The 21,585-nt window shown below is 42.9% G+C and overlaps 1 protein-coding gene across 5 annotated transcripts in view; it reads left to right on the top strand.

The window, feature by feature from the left end:
• The first annotated feature begins 8,332 nt into the window (after positions 1-8,332).
• The window catches only part of CNNM1 (cyclin and CBS domain divalent metal cation transport mediator 1), a 61,983-nt gene continuing 48,730 nt past the window's right edge, over positions 8,333-21,585 (top strand). For all 5 annotated transcript variants that reach the window (XR_011522666.1, XM_070559498.1, XM_070559486.1 and 2 more), the window contains exon 1: positions 8,333-11,513. Coding sequence is in view for 4 of the 5 variants with exons in the window: in XM_070559498.1 (XP_070415599.1) it covers positions 9,944-11,513 (1,570 nt within the window). In the remaining variant the exon portion in view is untranslated. The remainder of the gene's footprint in view (positions 11,514-21,585) is intronic.

Here is a 21,585-nt window from a genome sequence, read left to right as displayed (position 1 = left end):
GTAATTAATCCATTGCCTGTTCTCTAGACAGATAAGCCCCAGGCAGCCAGAAGCCCTAGATGCTGGCTTTAGCTCTTCCATTAATTTCTCAGACCCTGGACAAGTTACACTGGCAAGATTCAAACCCTAGCCCAACCACTTACTTGGCTGTTTAATCTTGGGCAAATTAAATGTAGCTTCTTTAGAGGCTGGCCCCGTGGCCGAGTAGTTAAGTTCACGCACTCTGCTTCGCAGGCCCAGGGTTTCGCCAGTTCGAATCCTGGGCTCAGACAGGGCACCATTCATCAAGCCATGCTGAGGCAGCATCCCACATGTCACAATTAGAAGGACCCACAACTGAAAATACACAACTATGTACCAGGGGGGACTTTGGGAGAAAAAGGAAAACTAAAATCTTTAAAAATAAATAAATAAATAAAATAAAATAAAACCAATAGATATCTTTTTTAAAAAAAAAGTTCGGCACTCTCCCCTTCAGTGGCCCAGGTTCGGTTGCTGGGCATGGACCTACATGACTCATCAGCAGCCATGCTGTGGCAGCAACCTACATACAAAATAGAGGAAGACATACACAAATGTTAGCTCACTGTGAATCTTCCTCAAGCAAAAATAGGAAGATTGGCAACAGATGTTAACTCAGGGCAAATCTTCCTCAGAAAAAAAACACACACACAAAATTTAGCCTCTTTGCACTTCAGCTTCCCCATTTATAAGATGGAAATAATTATAGTCTTATGGGGTTGCTGGGAGAATTAAATGAGCTGTAAATCATTGAACAGGGTCAGGAAAATATAAGAGCTCAATATGCGTCAGCTATGACTTCATGCAAGGCACTGGAAATATAGGAATGAACAAGATAGAAAAGGTCCTTGCTCTCCTGGACTTTACATCCTGATAGGGGAAAAAGACAATAAACAAGAAAGTAAATAAAGATAACTAAAGATTGTGATAACACTTATAAACAGGATGATGGAGTGGGGATGGAGACTTTAGATAACTTGGTTACAAAAGGAAGAGAGATGAGGAGAAATCAATACACGAACTTGGGTGAATAAACAGCAAATGCAAAGACCATGGGGCTAGAAAGATCTTGGAGAGTTCTATAAAGAGCAAGGAGGCCAGTGTGGGTGAAGATTGGTGAGTTGAGGGAACAGTGTTAGAAGCTAATATTTAGGCAAAGGCCAAATTCAGCAGAACAATGTGAGCACTGTTAAATGGCTGGATTTATTCTAAATGCCATGGGAAGCCATTGTAGGGTTTTAATCAGGTGAATAACATCATAACAATATCATAATAATACCCTTTCTAGATCTCTGTGGAATGCATAGCCCAAGAGCAATCTGCCCAGCTAACAAAATTTTAGCACTGCCCAGGAACTCAAAGGCCATCAAAATTCATCTCAAAAGTCCCTCCCAGCTCCAACAATCAGTGGTTCTATGCTGAAATTGAAATGAAAGACTCGAATTCTTTGATTTCTCAGCAACATAATCTAAGTATGGGGTTTCATTATTTCTCTTTCCCTCTGTGCAGTTGGTTTTGAATGGTTGAGTCATGTCAGATAAATGCTTTTAATTGTTCTTGGTTTTTGCCTCCAAATTCCCAAATGCTAATCAACAATTTTCCACTAATGAAGTGTCCAAAACTGAAAACAGCATCCCAGGTGCTATCTCACTAGGGCCAAACAGAAAGAGCTATTATCTTCTTGCTTTGTGACAAGAGACCAGTGTCATATTTTTCTGGCAATATTATACAACAGACATGTATCTAATTTGCCATTTAGCATCACCCTTGGGCCTCTTACAGCCATTACTACTTTCCAGGTGTTGCCCTCCCCATGAAAAATTTTCTTTCCAATTACTTTTCTCCAGATGCCTCTACTTGAAAATTTTCCAAGTTGAGAGTCATTCTCTGCCATATTGCTAATGTTTTATATAATTTCTTTGGCTTTCCTGGTGTTTGCAACATATCCTCTTTTGGGGTCATCTGCAAATTTCATTAACGTGTTTGTGGACAGGATGTAGCTGGAAGGAATTGTTGAGGGATCTATCTTCTGTTCCTTTATTAGTTAGCAACTGGTTCTAGAAATGGAGAAGGAACCCTTTCATCAAAAGTTGAAATCACCTCTGCTCTTTTCTTACACACAGGCGCATGGGTACACATGCATGCACACACAGTCACACTTAAAAATGTTCTCAATTCTCTGAAACTCTCTCTTTAAAAAAACTCCTTGCCATGATAGAGAACAAAATTTCTATATCAGGAGTCCCTAACATAAGAGTCACAGACATGATGCCACTGGGATTCCCAAGGACCTCCTGCAACTGTATTCACAACATATTCAAATTATTTTGTCCTTGAATACATGTGCAGTTTTCTAGAGAAAAGACCCCTAGTTTCATCAGAAGTTCGCAGGAGTGTGTAAATCCAAAAAAGATTAAGAACCACTCGTCTATGTGGTTCTTTCTCAAAACGTGAGCCAACAATCAGCTGTATTGGAATCACATGAGATGTTTGTTAAAATGCAAATTCTTGGGTCATATTCCAGACCCACAGAAGCAAAATGGAGATAGGAATGCACATTTTTTTAATTAAATGTAAATTATTTTCAAATAGGAAATATATGTTAACTGTACAAAATTTAAAAGATTCAAAGGGAAAATTCTCTCTTCCATCCCTGTTTCCCAGCTACCAGTTTCTCTTTAGGTGCAACCACTGTTACCAGTTTCCTGTGTATTCTTCTAGAATCTGTTAAAAAAAAAACAACTCCCATGTGATTTTATTTTTTATTTTAGGTGAGGAAGATCAGCCCTGAGCTAACATCTGTGCCAATCTTCCTCTATTGTGTATGTGGGGTGCCCACCACAGCATGGCTTGATGAGCCGTCTAACAAGTCTCCTCCGGGACCCGAACCTGCGAACCCTGGGTCCGCCCAAGCGGAGCATGCAAACTTAACCACTATGCTACTAAGCTTGCCCCAGGTGATTTTTACACATAATAAAATTTGAGAATCTTTGCTCTGTGCAGAAAATAAATGAATGTTTGCCTGCATTAGGCCGTCTTAATCAGACTGACTTTTCCCTCCTGCCCATCTGAGAACCAGATTTCCTGATAAACGACACTCAAGCCAATCACGTATGAATAACTTTCCATTCTTCCATCTCCTCTCAGTAAAGAAAATATCTTCAATATTTATTTCTATTTGGCTGGGGGTTATCACTTCTGCTTGCAGCTCTTCATGACCCAGTCTGGTACCCTACACTGAATTACCTGATTCAAGTGTTGAATAACCTGATTAACTAGTGGTCAAGGTGGGATTGACCTTCTGACTGCCCAGATGCTGGGGAGTAATCATTCTCCAAAAAAACTCTTGACCTTTTGGGGAGAAAACAAACAAACCCTCCCTGCCCCAGGCAGGAGCATCCCTTATTAACCAATAGAAATGTCTGTATCTCAGAAATGCTGTGCACACAATTAACTATTTGATGTAGACATGATCAAGTCCAGACTGACTTACCCCTGCTCTACTGGAAAGCTCCATCTCCACGATTCTGTCTGAGTAGGGTCCAGGGCTTCAAGCAGAGTAAAGCACGGGTTAGTGTTTTCAGATATGAAGCACTGTTGAATGCATGTCCTATAAAAGAGCAGATGTACTTTAAATGCCAGCCCAAAACTTTAGCCCCATTCCACCCAATTTCACACCTGAAAGGCTAACAAATATATGAAGAGATGCTTAAAGTTGCTAGGAATCAGAGACATTCAAATTTTAAAAACGAGATAGCATTTCCTCCACGTCAGCTTGGCCAAATTTGGGAAGTGAATAATACTAAGTGTAGACTAAGATGTCGGAAAGCAGGCAACTTGAGGCACCATCAGTGGAGGGTAATCTGGCTGTGCTGAGTGAGATTAAGTATATGTATACACTGCTACCCAACAGTCCCACAGCGGGTACACTCCAGAGGAATCCCTCACAGGTCCAATAGGGAATGGTCAAGGATTTCACTGTGGCTTTGTTTGCAGTAGTGGGAAGTTGATGGTAATCTAAGTGTCCATCTCTAAAGGAATGGATGAAAATGACGTGGCCATCCACTGTGGAAGACCACCGAGCATTCAGAAACATCAAACCAGGCATACATTCAGCAACACGGACAGATTTTACAAACACAATGTTGAATGAAAATGAGAGAAACAGAACAAGTTCTACAGCACATTTTATGAAAATTAAAAGCACGTACACGGACAGAAAGTAGATCAGTGGTTGCTAGAGGCTGTGGCAGGGGATGGGAGTGTCTGTTAGCAGGGGATGGGAGTGTCTGTTAGAAGGTATAGGGTTTCTTTTAGGGTGATGAAAATATGCTGGGATGAGATAGTGATGATGGTTACACAACTTTATGAATATACTAAATCCCACTGAATTCTATAGTTTAAAAGTGTCGATTTATGGCTTGTGAATCGCATCTCAATAAAAGAAAACACATACACAAACCAATACTACATATTTTACAAGAAAATATACTGTTTAAGGACATATCAAAATTCTGCAGTGGTTGCCTGAAGGGGAAGGAGATGGGATTGGGATTAGGATGGGGTGGAGGAGGCCTTTTCATAGCCCATGAACTGGAGATCATTAACTCAATGCTCTGCACCTGTGGTAAAACCAACAAATAAACAACAATAAAACAGAGGGTGAGGGGAAGGAAGGAAAACGTGTTTATAAATAGTTTTAATGAGGCAAAATACTTATGCTATAATGATTAATGAAAAGAAACAGAATACTACAATAGTAGGGAACATTATAAGTGCAACTATGTAAAATGATGTAAATAGGCAAAAGTGTGACAGCCAGCTATAGGCAGAGTAGCGTAAAATCTTGACTACCAGGGTACTTAATCTCTCTGTAGCTTAGCTTCCTCATGTAAAGCGGAAATGATTATAATAACACCTACTTCCAAAGGTTCTTATGAGAATTAAATGAGTTAATTTATGCCTGATATCTAGTAAACCTCGTGTAAGGGTTACCTGGTATTATTATTTTCCTAATTTTTTTTTTAAAGATTTTATTTTTCCTTTTTCTCCCCAAAGCCCCCCGGTACATAGTTGTATATTCTTCGTTGGGGGTCCCTCTAGTTGTGGCATGTGGGACGCTGCCTCAGCGTGGCCTGATGAGCAGTGCCATGTCCGCGCCCAGGATTCGAACCAACGAAACACTGGGCCGCCTGCAGCGGAGCGCGCGAACTTAACCACTCGGCCATGGGGCCAGCCCCAGCTAATTTTTTTTTTTTGAGGAAGATTAGACCTGAGCTGACGTCTGCTGCCAATCCTCCTCTTTTTGATGAGGAAAGTTGGCTGTGAGCTAACAACAATGCCCATCCTCCTCCACTTTATATTTGGGATGCCTGCCACAGGTATGGCTTGCTGAGTAGAGTATAGGTCCACATCCAGGATCCAAACTGGCAAACACCCGGCCGCTGAAGTGGAACATGTGAACTTAACTGCTGCACCACTGGGCCGGCCCCATTCCTAATTTTTTTAACTGTAGACTCTAGACTCAACTGGGCCCCACTACCCATTAATGATGAGACTTTCACAGAGTTACCCAATCAGAGCCTCAGTTTTCTCACCTATTCTGAGGATTAAAAGGGATAATGTACTTGGCACATAGTAAGCACTCAATGAATGCTAATGGATTACATTATTAGAATATTATTATTACATGGTTATAGTTTTGTTTTTTCGTTGTTGTTTTTTGTGAGGAAGATTAGCCCTGAGCTAACATCTGTGCCAATATTCCTCTACTTTGTATGTGGGATGCCTCTACAGCATGGCTGATGAGTGGAGTAGGTCCACACCCAGGATCCAAACCCATAAACGCCAGGCTGGGGCCGCCAAAACAGAGCACATGGAACTTCAACCACTCAGCCATGGGGCCAGCCCGTGTACAAAAAGGAATAAAAGTAGTACAAAAGTAGTACAAAAAGGAATAGAAGACACAAAATATATTTTTCATATTCTTCCTAACGTATAAATTCTTCCATTTTCATTCAATTTCACTTTGGGATGTAGTCTTCCCAGACCTTCCTCTCTAGATGGGTCCCCAAATTATATACTTGCATGGCACAGTGAACATCTCCTTCATAGGAGTAATTAATTAATTAGGTAGGTAAGCAATTTCTGGTTCATGTCTGTCATCCTCAGTCAAATCTCAGCTCCATAATGGCAAGGATGATATCTGTCTATGCACAATGTCTAGCACAGGGCCTGGTACTTTGTTGACTAACACGAATTTATTCAATGAATGAACAAGTAATGAAATACACAAAAGCATTTAACATGTACATTCTGAAATAGCACAGTCATGAGACTAAAGGCAAGTATCATTTCCTCCATCTCTCTGGGAAGTGAGGAATTGCCCATCTTGTATACTAGGAAGTGCTCATATTGTAAACTAGGAAGATAGTCAACATTCAGATTCTGGGAGCTGCTTTTGGCAGCTAGCTCTTCCTTACTAGAATCACACTGCCTGAACCTGTTCCCAGGAATCCTTTCAGTTACAATAGAGCTCTGGAAACTCAGTACTTTTCCAGAATCTCCTATTCAATAAAGGAAAAGTACTCAGTCATTCCAGATTGTACATTAGCCCTTACCCACCGGACACATAAAAGGGTAGGGACCTTAAAACTGTCTTTTATGTCACAGATGAGAAAATGGGCTCAGAAAAGGAGACTGACTTTCCTAAGCCTAACACTTGTTAATAATAGAGCTAGTGCAAATGGAAATAGGATCATTCTTACAGTTCTCTCTCTCAATATAGTATAATATAAAATATATGTCGATAATGTGATGCTATCATTAATTCAAAATAATGTTTATGAAAGAATTTTTTATTACATTAGGGAAAATGCTCTTTTTTTAAAAAAAGATTTTATTTTTCCTTTTTCTCCCCAAATCCCCCTGGTACACAGTTGTATATTTTTAGTTGTGGGTGCTTCTAGTTGTGGCATGTGGGATGCCACCTCAGCATGGCCTGACGAGTGGTGCCATATCCGCGCCCAGTATCTGAACTGGTGAAACCCCAGGCCACTGAAGCGCAGCGCTGGAACTTAACCACTCGGCCACGGGGCCGGCCCCAGGAAAATGCTCTTGATATGTTAAGTGACAGAAGCAGACTAGGATTGTATGTATAATACGTATTCAGTTATAAAATATACAAATATATGAGGGCATACATATGTGTGTGCATTTCTGAGTTATCTGTGTAGAAAATAAAAAAGGAAGTGTGTCAAAATATTAACAGTGTTTATCTCTGGTTGGTGGTGATATAGTTTATTTTTATTTATGCCTTTCTGTATTAAAATTTTATTTTCAATGAGCATGTAATAGTTTATAATCAGAAATTTAGGTCTTTGAATTCCTGATCTAACATTTTTGAAAGGTTTTATTTTGGTACCGATCAGCACTGTGGGGTGAGGGAGCATTAACCTAGAGACCAAATCAGTTTCACCAGACTTTTAACCTGATTTATAAAATGAGTATAATTATATCCACTTCCCAGTGCTATTGTGTGCAAGAAATAATAAATATTAAATTCTTTTGTAACTCTAAAGCTTGATAAAGGTGTTAGGTGGTATTATAATGATGATAAAGTCTCGTGATCTAAAAGATGTAGGAGAACCCTTAGGATAACAGCTCCTTTGTGCTGAGGAGCTTATGTTGGGAGAGGAGAGAGATCTTAGTGTCAGGAGAAAAGTAAGAGCTTTTTTTGCAAACACTTTAGAGAAACAATCACATGCCTGACCCCCCTTCTCCCCTGTATATCCTCTGTACTTCCAATAAATGCCTCAATATTCCCTCTTCAGATTAAATCTTCTGTCTGTCTCTTAAGCAGCCCTCGCAGGAGGCAACATGTAGTGGACAGGATCTAGTGTGTTTTACGGCAATGGCAGCTTTGTTTCCCATTCCCTGCAGAGTGTGAAAGGCAGCCTATGTAGGAATGTGACCTGCACCCTACTAAGGCCTGTCTAATCCCAAACCAGAAAGAGGCTATTTCCACTCTGGATGATAAGAGTTTGTTATGAAAAGAAGGTAACTTTTAGCTGGACCATCTGTATTGAGCTTTATTCTTTGCAAGGCTTTTTCAATCAATATCTTTGGGGTCTCACAAAGTCTATGGAAAATAAGATTTCACACACAGCAATGATTTTTAAATTAGAGATGCCAAATGTAGTATGCCAAATTACTGTTACTTTTATATTTTAAAAAGTAATACAGATGTATGGTAAATTTATCCAAGAGAAATGAAAACGTATGTTCACACAGAAACCTGCACAAGAACGTTTATAGCTGCTTTATTCATAATTGCCAAAAACTGGAAATAACTCAAATGTTCTTTAACTGGTAAACAGATAAACTGTGATACATCCCATATAATGGAATATTATCCAGCCATAAAAGGGAATGAACTATTGCTAAACACTACAACAGGGACGACTCTCAAATGCATTATGCTAACAAGGTAAGGGAAGCCACATCCAAAAGGCTACACGCTGTATTATTCCATTTATGCAACATTCTAGAAAAGGAAGACTACAGAGGAGAACAAATCAGTAGTTGTCAGAGGATGACATGGGGGAGGGGTTGACCACGAAGAGACAGGAAGAGGGAATATCGGGGGGTAATGGCACTACTCTTGATTATGATGGTTACATGAATATGCATTTGTCAAAACTCACAGAACAGTAAAACAAAAAGTGAATTTTACTATATAAAAATTTTAAATAAATGCATGAAAGTAAAAACAAAGTAATATAGGCCCATGGTAAATTCAGTAAAGGAATTCACTAAAAAGTTTCCCTGCTAGATCTGGGTGATAATAGAACAATTCTCTATTTTGACTGCAGCGATGGTTACACAAATCTACACGTGATACAATGACATAGAACTATACTCACACATCATACCAATTTCAATTTCCTGCTATTTATGTTATACTGTAGTTAAGATGTACTCATTGGGGGAAACTGGGTGGGTGAGGGTACTGGGGTCTCTGTATTATCTTTTTAACTTCCTGTTCATCTCTCTATACATATACTTTAATGTATCTTTCAACCAAACTTCCAGACTCTGGTCCTGCTCCCCAGAGGGCAACACTATTACAAATTTCTTGTGTATCCTCTGTATGTTAAATCTAATATTTTATATATGTATATATGTACATACAAATTTACACATAAATACTTTTAGCACAAATAGTAGCATATTATACACATCATTCTGCACCTTGTTATTTTTCAACTATTACTTTGGATATTTTTCCATATCACAAACACATGGATTCACCTCATTCTTTTTTCAGGCTGCATAGTATTCTATTGCACAGTGGTATAATTTATTTCAACAGTTTCTTATTGGACATTCGGATCTTAACAAGGAATTGAACTTAAGTAATTTAGAAATTTTTGAAATATGAAAGGTCAGTTGGAGTTGAGACCAAACACAAAGTTCACAGATTGAAGACTTGCCTCCAGAATATCCTTTGACCAGAAGAGGGAATGCAAGAGGCAGGGCGAGAGGCAAAACGCTGGGAAATTGCCCCAGCCAATGGGGAAGCGGTGGGTAAGCAAGGAATTACTGCCGGGTAGGAGTTCTCGGAGCGGCGCCCTACTGCTGGAGTGGAGGCCATGCTCCAAGGCAAGCTTTCCCCAGACTGCAACTCAGATACAACGAAGTGTGTTTGGGTTATGCAGAGTGCAGTTATGCGTGGGCATCTCCAGCCTCCGGCGAAGACATCCTGCCCAGGCAGGGTCTGAACCCCCACCGCCTCCAGCCCACGCGCGTAGGGGGCGTACACGTGGTGACCTGCCTGGGGCCGGTTCCCGGCTCCGGCTCCTCCTCCCTCCAGCTCTTGCTCGGCTTCTGCAGTATCACGTGCGGCCGCGCCGGGTGCAGGATGGCGGCGGCGGCGGCGGCAGCAGCGGTGGGTGTAAGGCTCCGGGACTGCTGCAGCCGAGGCGCTGTGCTCCTGCTCTTCTTCTCCCTGTCTCCTCGGCCCCCGGCCGCCGCCGCCTGGCTGCTGGGCCTGAGGCCCGAGGACACCGCTGGAGGCCGCGTGTCCCTGGAAGGGGGCACCCTGCGTGCCGCCGAAGGCACCAGCTTCCTCCTGCGCGTCTATTTCCAGCCCGGGCCCGCGGCGCCCACGGCGACTGTGCCTGCACCCACCCTTTCCCCGGGGGAGAACGGCACCGGTGACTGGGCTCCGCGGCTCGTGTTTATCGAGGAGCCCCCAGGCGGCAGTGGCGTGGCGCCCAGCGCTGTCCCCACGCGCCCCCCAGGGCCGCAGCGCTGCCGCGAGCAGAGCGACTGGGCGTCGGACGTGGAAGTCCTGGGGCCCCTGCGCCCCGGAGGCGTGGCAGGCTCGGCTCTAGTTCAGGTGCGGGTGCGGGAGCTGCGCAAGGGCGAGGCAGAGCGGGGCGGCGCGGACGGTGGCGGGAAGCTCTTCTCGCTGTGCGCCTGGGACGGGCGCACCTGGCACCACCACGGCGCCGCTGGCGGCTTCCTGCTGCGCGTCCGCCCGCGGCTGTACGGCCCGGGCGGGGACCTGCTGCCCCCCGCGTGGCTGCGGGCTCTCGGGGCTATCCTGCTGCTCGCCCTGTCTGCACTGTTCAGCGGCCTGCGCCTGAGTCTGCTCTCGCTGGACCCGGTGGAGTTACGGGTGCTGCGGAACAGCGGCTCGGCCGCCGAGCAGGAGCAGGCGCGCCGCGTGCAGGCCGTGCGCGGCAGGGGGACCCATCTGCTTTGCACCTTGCTCCTGGGCCAAGCCGGAGCCAACGCGGCTCTGGCCGGCTGGCTGTATGCCTCGTTGCCGCCGGGCGTCGGGGATCCGGAGGAAGGCTACGGCGAGGCAGGGATTCACTTCCCGTGGCTGCCGGCGCTCGTGTGCACCGGCGCCGTGTTCCTGGGCGCCGAGATCTGCCCCTACTCGGTGTGCTCGCGGCACGGGCTGGCCATCGCCTCGCACAGTGTGTGCCTTACCCGGCTCCTGATGGCGGCCGCCTTCCCTGTGTGTTACCCACTGGGCCGCTTGCTGGACTGGGCGCTGCGTCAGGAGATCAGCACCTTCTACACGCGGGAGAAGCTGCTTGAGACGCTGCGGGCCGCGGACCCCTACAGCGACCTTGTGAAGGAAGAGCTCAACATCATCCAGGGCGCCCTGGAGCTTCGCACCAAGGTGGTGGAGGAGGTGTTGACCCCCCTCGGGGACTGCTTCATGCTGCGCTCCGACGCCGTGCTGGACTTCGCCACGGTCTCCGAGATCCTGCGCAGCGGCTACACTCGCATCCCCGTGTACGAGGGCGACCAGCGGCACAACATTGTGGACATTCTCTTTGTCAAGGACTTGGCCTTCGTGGACCCCGACGACTGCACCCCGCTCCTCACCGTCACTCGCTTCTACAACCGGCCCCTACACTGCGTCTTCAATGATACCCGGCTGGACACGGTGCTGGAGGAGTTTAAGAAGGGTGAGCAGTGGTTTATCTCCTCCCTCAACTCCTACCCCCTTCAAAAGTATTGCCCTTTCAAAAACATGTGAGCTTTCAGGCACCCAAGGCAACTTCTCTCCTACTGTACCAAAAGCTCAAGGAAGGCCTCGTGGCTCCCTGGCTCTTTTCATTTCACTTTTCCCTGCCTGCTTTGCAGCTGACCGAGCCCCTGGCCTCTTCCCCTTTACTTGGCTCACAAGAGGTACCTCATTCCCGATTGCTCATTCTTTCTATTCCAGTATTTTTTCAGGGCCTACCAGTTGCCAGGTATTGTACAGGTTGAACTCAGGGGATAACCCTTGAATGGGATTGCATAGCTCCCCATTACAGGAGGAACCTCTACTGGTTCCCATAACAAGCAGCCTTTGCTTTAAACTCCTCCTTGGGTGGGAAGCTCACCATTTCCGGGGCAAACTAACTCCATTGCTGGACAGCTCCAGCTACTAACAATGTCTTTCTCAAAGTGAGCAGAAATTTAGGACTGGGGAGCATCTCTCTGGGTCCTAATTCTGCCTTTGAATCACATAGAGTCAGCCCCAGACACTTTGGACTTTCTTGCCCGATGCTGAACTTTTCCATCAGCTATTCATTGCAGACGTGTCAAGTACCCAGGTTGGGGATTAAGAGTTGACTTAGACAGTGAGGTCCTTATACTTCTGGGAACCATGAGGCAGGGTAGGTCTGGATCTGAGGAAGTATTCTGGTCAAGAGACCCACTAGAAAACTTGCATATTCAAATGAATGAGGTTTCCTTCAGAGCAGTCACCAGCCCCCCCTTGATGTCATGCCTATAACGTGTTTACCACACATGTCTAGGGTTTGCCTTTGGAAACTGGCTTCTGGGGTTGAGTACAATTCACTCCAGAAAAATCGGCCTGGATACTTTAGAGTCAATCCTCTTGGCCTTACACATTTGACTCGTCCCCCTAGTTAACCAGAGCTGACGTAGGAGGAGATTTGGTTGTTTTTGAAAATCAAATCTACCTTCAAGAGTCACCATTGAGAGCATTCAGAAGACTAACTCACAGTCACTGAGAGCAATTCCAGAAATGATTTGAGAACAATGACATGGTTAGAATAAATGTAGAACCTTCCAGAATGACTATTTTGAAGGAGACATTCACCTGTACATATGAGATGGCATATTTATTAAAAATGAAATAAAACAAAAAATCAATCCCCTGACATTAGAATTGGGCTTCGAGTGTAGCTTCCCTGTGGCTACCAAGAATCTCATTTGATGGTGTATTTTTGATACTCTTTTTTGCCTGTCAAAAATTCAATCTCATTACCTTATCAGCAGGTACTCTTTGTATATAAAGACTTTGCATGCAGAGAGAAATCTAGGGTCTTCCTCCTGCCACAGTATTTTTAGACAAGTGAAATTGTGTTAAATAGCAAAATGTAGCCTGAGAAGGGGGAAAAAAGTCGAAAGGCTACTTTCAGTCTCAGATTTGGGGAGAGAACAGCCCTAGATTTTGTGCTGGTATCATAAGGGGAGGGAAATACGTATATATTGCAGCTGTTTTAGCTCAATCTGGGCTACTGTCTCACCCTCTCCTGTCTGTCTCCCCCGGGTACTTGTGTGACTCATTCCCTCTGCACTCAGCTTCATCCATCCACTCTTAGAATTATTCCTACATTTTGTGTACCCTACAGAAGGGAGTTTTGGATCTGGGCATAAAAGCTGTGAAAATCTATGTTAGTTTGCTAGGGTTGCCATAACAAAATACCACAGACCGGATGGCTGAAACAACAGAAATTTATTTTCCCACAGTTCTAGAAGCTGCAAGTCCAAGTTCAAGGTGTCAGCAGGTTTGGTTTCTTCTGAAGCCTCTCTCCTTGGCTGGCATGTGCCCACCTTCTCAGTGTGTCCTTACAGGGTTGCCCCTCGGCTGTGTGTGCTCATCCCTGGAGTCTTTCCTTGTGTTCTAATCTCCTCTTCGTATGAGGACTCCAGTCAGATTGGATTAGGGCCCACCCTGTCAGCTTCGTTTTAACTTAACCACCTCTTCATGTGATAGTTAAGATAGAGTGCAGTTAAGCTAGAGTCTCATTGTCATGTGCTGCCAGAAGACGTTTTTAAGGACGCTCCTGTGAACCCATTCCTCCATTCATTTAGTATGCATTGAGCATCTGTGTAGCTTTAGGCAGCAGGGTAGGCAATAAGACTGCCCTCAGAAAGGAACAGTCTACAGGGGCATGCAGTGGTAAATAAGGGCAGTCTTCAGAAGGAGAAACTGTGTCTTACTAACCTTTGTTTCCCCAGCACCTTGCACAGTACCTTGCACGTAGTAGGCTGCTCCAAAAAGCCGGTATTGATCTGAAATGAGTCCTGTTGCAGAACTTCTAAATCTGGTCTGAAAAAGGCTCCTTAGTGTTCTGTTTAGTAGTTAGTTTGTAATTAGGTAGACCACTGAAGAGAAGCAGGCCATTACAGTGAACACCACACCAAGGAAGACTTTTCATGTCCCTTCAGAGCCTTGCTCCCTCCTGAAAGTGTGGTCCATAAATTAGCAGCATGGGCCTCACCTGGAAGCTCTTTAGAAATACAGAATTTCATGCCTTGCTCTCAATCCACTGAATGAAAATCAGTGTTTTAACAAGCCCCCATGTGACTCATGTGTATATTCAAGTTTGAGAAGCATTCCCTTCAGAGAACCCTTATTAACTCTGATTGGTAGATTTACTTAGACTAGAATAAATACTAGGAATAATTATCAAGGTGGGTGTTCTCTGGCTCCAAGCCATATAATACAGTTGTCATCTTCTTTAAGACATATGTTTGCCCTATAGGTTGGGAGAGGAAAGCCAAGTTGAACTACTCTTCTTTACCTTTAAAAATAACTTTTTAAGCCAGTCATAATAGCCCTTCTATTTGCCTCACTTCCTTGCATCTCTAGTAACTTAACTACCTAAACAAAGCCCTTAGGAAATAGGAGAGGAAAATAATATTGATAGGAACAACAGATACCGTTAATTGAGCAAGAGCTCTGCCAGGCACCACACCAAGCCCTTTACATTCTCAGAGCAACCCTCCTGGGTAGGTATCAAATCCATTTTACAGATGAAGAAACTGAAGCTCAGATCGATAACACGACTTGCTCAACTTCCCATAGCTAATTACTGACAGAATTGTGATTTACGCTAGATCTGTAGAACCCCAAAGCCTGTTCTTTTCCCAGCTACACCAGTCTTATTCCATCCTCCATCCCAAAACTCCTGCCACCCACAGGGTTCCAAAATGGCCTTTCACCTCTGACTTGCTGCCCATGGTTGATTCATCTCTTGTTTCTTGTTTCTACAGGTTAGAAATGTAGCTTTTATAATTACCATAATTGTTAACATGCATATTGCATTTTACAAAACATTTATAGCTACCTTCTCTCATCTGATCCTTAAATAACTCTGCAGGTACAAGTGAAGACCCTAAGGCCCAGAAGGGTACCTTGGCCTGCCTAAGGTCAGCACTCAGCTAGAATATTCCAAGGCCCAGATTCAAATGCAGGTCATGTGACTCCAAAGCTCTTCTCCATATGGGATTTTCTATATATGTTTATTAGGAGTTCCAGATCTTTAGAAGTGGGGTAAAGGAAAATGGTCTTTCCAGCCAGCATGCTAGGTTTACAAAAGGAAACAATATTTCTCCCCACTGGGCTGTGAGTTCCTTGAGGGCTAAGAATGAATCATATTTACTTTGTATTCTCAGGACAAGCACAGCAGCCACCATGGCTAGGGGATGAATAAACATTTATTGAATAAATGTCCTTAAATAGCTAACTTCTACTATATTTCTATGTTCCAGTGAAGTGAACCCTAACTCCATTCCATTCACCATAATCAATCTCTCCTCTTCCTCTTCCTGTGTTCTCTACCCCAGTTAGTGGCACCACTTGCCCTCCAGTCCCCCTGGCTAGAAACCTCTGCTTCACCCCATACCCTCATCCTACTAATCACTATCTTAGTCTGCTTGGGCTGCCATAGCAAAATACCATACACTCAGTGGCTTACACAGAAATTTATTTTCTCACAGTGTGGGAGGCTAGAAGTCAAGATCAAGGTTCCAGCTGATTTGTTTTCTGTTGAGAGCTCTCTTCTTGGTTTGCATATGGCACCTTCTCACTATGTCTTCACATGGCCTTTCCTTGGGGCACACGCAGAGAGAGAGAGAAAGAGAGAGAGAGCACACTTGTCTCTCCTCTTCTTATAAAGACACCAATCCTGTTGGATCAGGGCCCCACCCTTACGATCTCATTTGACCTTAATTACTTCCTTAGAAGCCCCACTGCGGGTTAGAGCTTCAACGTATGGGTTTGGGGAAGGGAAGGGCTACAACCATTCTGTCCATAACAGTTGCTAAAGTCTGCCAAATATTTGGAACAAAGTCTGCAAGAAATTCGCCAATATTGCATCCAAGTATAGGTATTTCTTGTACCATTTCTTCCACTTAGGTTATTCATTGATTTTATTCAAGGAATAGTTACTGTGTACCTGTTGTGTAGGCACAGTGGAGACACCGCCAGTAAGGTCCCTGCCTGCATGGAGCTTTCATTCTAATGCAAGGGACAGAAATTAAACAAATGGAATAGTGATTAAGAGCATAAGCTTTGGTGCCAGACTGCCGGGGTTGTACCCTGGCCGTGGGCAAGTACTTAACTCTTTGTTTCATTGGCTATAAAATAACGATAATAAGAGTATTTACTCATAGGGTTGTTTGAAATGTTAAGACAATATTACATAATACTGCTTATTTAGTAACTGTCATAATAAATCCTAAATAAATGTTAGCTATGATTATTAAATATAAACACAAATCGATTCCCCATTTGTGCAAATGCCTCCTAAGATGTTTTCTTCCGATTTTTGTCTCCCTCAAATCTATCCTCTCCAGTGACACTGAAATAATCTCCGGTGATGTCATCCCTGCTTAAAACCCTTCTGCACTCCCCACTGCCTGCAGGATAAAGTCTAAGCTGTACCCTCAGGACCTGCTCCCTGCCCTCCTCTCCAGCCCCATCACTCACCACTCCCTGCCACAGCCTTATGCTCCAGCAACACCAAACTCCGTGGCCGAATTGTGCTATTTCTTGCTTTTGTCCCTTTACTTATGCTGTACTCTTTGTCAGGAAGATGTGTTGCCTGACTAACCCCTACTCCAGCTCCTCCTTTAACACTCAGCACAGGGACTTCCTCCTCTGGGGAGCTTCTCCTGTAAACCCTAGTTTTGGCCAGCTTCATTGTTCGATACTTCTATTATTGAATTAACAGGCTGTATTATCAATATCTGTTTATAACTACCGCCCATCCATATAATGAGCATCTGGAGGATAAAGACTGTCTTATCTTTTTTTTATAGCTGTAGCATCTAACAATGGATATGACACATAGTAAGTTTTCAATAAATGCTTGTTGAACAAGTAATACAATGGAAGGGATCTGCAGAGCTCTAGTAAATGAATCTTTAATTATCTCCAGCCTAATCATTTTGGGCCATGCAGCAGGACAAAGACAAATTTTAAATGTTAGAAGAAAAGTGATGTATTTCTTTGTTTTTTTAGGTACATTTGGTTCTTTGTTTCTTTGCTTCTTTGGGTATATCTATTTTTATTGTAATAATTCTTTACCCATTTTCATGTTCAAAGCACTATATTGAGGCTTGGGTGTATGAGATACAATCCTTGCTCCCAAAGAGCCTACAGCCTAATGGGAGAATAGTATTCCCCCTTGTAAAGCTAGAAGGCGGGCTGGACTCACCTTTCCCCTGACTTCCAACAACATTACAATTCACAAGTCATGGCTCATCATCTAAGTATATGGATAAGACAGACCTGTACCTAAATCATTAAAGCGAAAGTGCTGTAATAGAAATGTAAAAATGCACTGAGAACAATGGAGAAGAGAGAAACTATGGTTAGGTTATTTTGCTTTTATTAAATTTTTACTAAAGCTTATAAATTTCTATACTGCATATTTATTATGGAAAATTGAAAAATATAGAACAGTAGATATTATGAAAATCACCTGAAGATAATCATCCGACTATCCTGAAATAATAGCTTTTAATATTTTGTCATGTTAAAATTATATTACACATAATAACAACCTTAATCCAATTCTTGAAAAGAAAATAAAGGGAAAAGTCATGGTCTTGCCTTCCGCCACAAATCAAATATCCCATTCTGATCCCAAGAGTGATTTTTTGATGTAATGGTATTATTTTCACAATAGTCCCCTTGGGGTTGAGTTCTATAATTTGGGAAGACGAATTTATAAAATGGAGCCTTAGAGATTTATTGAACTTAATTTCTAAAGTTTACTACTCTATTGGATAGTTTTTAGGAGAAAACCAACCTTGTAGACAACAGGGAGAAGGAATAAAGCTTTGTTCTGAAGTCAAAGGCCTCTGGGCACTACAGCTCTGGTATTTAACTTGATTAAACAACTCACCTCTCCTGGGTTAGTATCACCATCTTTCTAAACAAAAGATGACGTAATCCACATAATGTTGGGGTACTCTATCTGTAGACTAGTGTGGCCATGTAAAATTACGTAAAATGGCCTGTTGCAGTTTTCATACTCAGTCTTTGCTCATTCATTGATTCATTCATTCATTCAATCAATATTTATTGATCTCCTGCTGTGGGCCAGGGACTGTGCTCCCTAGGAATACAGTTGTGAACAAAAAAGACATTGATCAGCCATATGGAGCTGAAAGGTATCCTCTTCCGTCTTTGGTCCTGTTGTATGTGATCTCTTTTTTGCCAAAAGTACATCCAACCAGCCATTAAGTACTCCTGGTGCAGACACACAGTGTAACATTTTCACTGAGTAATAATCTGGTTGAAAAGTCAGTGTTTTGCTTTATCACTCCAAAATTCAGGTGTGAGCTGTTTTGACAGGAAGAATAATCATCCCTTTGCTTAATTCTATAAAAAGCTGCCAAAACATTAGTGCTACATCCTTTGTTTGCCATAAAAGAAAATAAAAAGTTATTTTCACTTTAAGTTACATTTCACAGGTATAATTACGTGTAATATGCTTAAAAATGTGTTGTGTTACTAAATAATAATTAGTAAAATTTAGAATGAGATGTTTACCTTCTGAACAATAATTAGGGCAAACAGTAAACAGAGCTCAGTCCATCACGTGCAGCGAGGAAGAACAGAAAGAAATGAGAAAAAGTGAAAATAAGTATACAAGCTAAAATTGTCAGGTTATATTTCTTTCTTTAAAAATTTTCATTATGGTTGTTGTCATAGTGTTCTGCAATAATTTTTTTTCTCAGTCTGGCAAAAGAAATACCAGATAACAGTGGAACTTGAGCTGGAAAGGGCACTGAAAACCTGAGAGAGACTCTAATTCACACTTTTTTTTAAGGGCATAACAGGCTTCATTGTCAGACTATATTTTTACCTCATCCAAATCCCACAGGCTATAGTTAAATTACATTTCCTCTTTCTTTTTTTTTTTGGTGAGGATGATTTTGCCCTGAGCTAACATCCATTGCCAATCTTCCTCTATTTTATATGTGGGATGTCTGCCACAGCATGGCTTGATAAGTGGTGCACAGGTCCTCCCCTGGGATCTGAATCTGCGAATCCCAGGCCACCAAAACAAGCGAACAAATTTAACTGCTATGCCATCAGGCTGGCCCCTCCATTTCCTCTTTTTATCATCCTCTGTGAGTCCTTTATTGTCTGAAGAATATCGTAGCTCACCTCAATTCCACTTTTTAACAATCAAATACCTTCTTCCTTCCTTTTCTTCCTTCCTTTCTCTCCTCCCTCCTTCCTTCTTTCCTTCCTTCCTTCCATTTGACATTATTCTATGTCAGGTCTCCTGCCCTCCTGGTGCTTGCAGTCCAGTAGGGAGAAATACGCTAACCAATAAATAATTACAAACGGAGACAAGTAATTTGAAGAGAGGGTGCAGGGAGCTAAGAGAGCATATAATAGGGGCCCTGACCTGGTCTTCTGGGTGAGGATAGACTTCTCCCTCCCCAAGTGACATTTCTAGAAGGGAGCAGACATTCAAAGGCTCTGAGGAAAGAGTGTGAGTGCCATGCAGGGTTCCTGGACTGTTCACATCCCTTAGGGGAAGCGCCATCTCTACCTACCAACCCTCCCTCTACCCCTCGTGATTGATGACATCATCTGGGCAGTTGAGTTCAGGAACATTCACTGAGCGCCAGCCTACCAGGGCTCTGGCAGATGGATATGGATATGGGAAAGACCCTGCCTTCCAGGAGCATGAAAGGAGGAAGGGCCCTAATAGAAATGATACAAGACTGGATGGGATACAGGCAAGGGCATCCAGACATCTGTGGGTAAAGGCAGAAGGGAGAAATAATTCCCTGAAAGGATAGAGGAAAACTCCTCTGAGGACTTGAGAGGAGAGGGACTCTCATGAACAATTCTGAAGGGAAAGAGCATTCCAGCTGAGGCTAGAAAAATCAAGGCAGAAAGGGAGCTGATGCTATATTTGAATGCTGGTAGGGCAATGATCATAATGCTGCTTTCCTTCCAGCAAAATGGGGAACTAGACAGAAGGAGGTATTTGTCAAACGTCATTTTTGTTTCCACTAAATGCCAAAACTGTATATTTTAACTACTTTTGGTGATGATATTTCTAAAATGTTTTATACCCTTTCCTGCCTTCCCGAACAAAGGATCCTAAATATAACTTAATCTTTTCTTGATGACGCAGCATCATGGTCACAAGAATGTAATTATTTTATGCGGTATTATAAAGCAGTTCTCTGTCTACTCTTTTATTTATCTCTGTCCTCTGGCTATCAGCTGCTGGTTCTCTTTGAGCCAACCTCCAGCAGATCCCTGCCCCCACCGCACTCATCACAAAACCACTCTTTCTGTGTCTATTTCAGAGCTTCTATTTAACTAAGAAGCTGAGTAAATACACTTGGAGGGAATTATGTGCGTTGCATACGATAAGCTTCAATAAATATTTGTTGAATAAGTGATTCATTAGGCTTTAACTGGGAGCCTAGGGTACGGGTTCGGTGTACGGACCTGGGGTAGTTCCCTCTGGGACCACCTTCAAAGCCGTGCAAAGTCAGACCTGCAGATTATGGGTCGTTACTCTGCTATTTTTGCAGTGTTGCTTAGCAAGCCAAACTGCCATCCTCCTTCGATTCTAGTGACTAACAACTATTTTTTCATGCCTCGGTGATGCTGGTTACCATGGTGCTCTGGGTGACATGGTTCGCTTTTTTATAATTGCCTTTTAGTGGCTCAAGAAATTTTTTGGTGATAAACGCGTTGATTACTCTATTTCTGATAAAGTAGAACAGGACAATTACTACAAAGTGCAGCTTTTTTTTTTTTAACTAGAGAAAGGGACATTTTGTTTTTTCAAATCAAGGTGGTTGCTGCAGGACTATAGGTTAACACTTTTGTGTTTCTCTTCCTGATTTGATAGAAAGTGTTTTGATTTGACTGTGTAGATAAAAACTATCTAGCATGGGTCAAGGCAGCTTTTTCTCATCTCATTCCAGTGGAATTCTCCAATATTAAGATATAAACATTAGGAGTTCACAACCCTTTGTAAATGCAAGAGGCTGTAACTGTTGGCGCTGTTAAAATTCTAGTGTATCATATATCATCACAAAGAAGCCTCCTGTAAAGCCAAACTGTTTTTGTAGCCAAGGACTATTTATACTCATAAAAGTACAGAATTTTAGATCCAGAAAAGGCACCTTGGAGATTACCAGGTCCCATCTGTTAATTTTTTTTTTTTTAGATTTTTTTTTTTCCTTTTTATCCCCAAAGCCCCTCAGTACATAGTTGTATATTTTTAGTTGTGGGTTCTTCTAGTTGTGGCATGTGGGACGCCGCCTCAGCATGGCCTGACGAGCGGTGCCATGTCCCCACCCAGGATTCAAACCAGCAAAACCCTGGGCCACCACAGCAGAGCGCGTGAACTTAACCACTCGGCTACAGGGCCGGCCCCCTATCTGTTAATTTTAAGGTGGAGAAAACCAAGGCCCAGAAAGGACAAATAGTAAAAATAGCAATGATAATTCCTTATAGTT

This window comes from Equus przewalskii, chromosome 1 (assembly GCF_037783145.1).
Source record: "Equus przewalskii isolate Varuska chromosome 1, EquPr2, whole genome shotgun sequence".
Lineage (NCBI taxonomy): Eukaryota > Metazoa > Chordata > Mammalia > Perissodactyla > Equidae > Equus > Equus przewalskii.
Note: the sequence above shows the minus strand (reverse complement) of the source record. Positions and strands in the feature narration are given on the sequence as shown.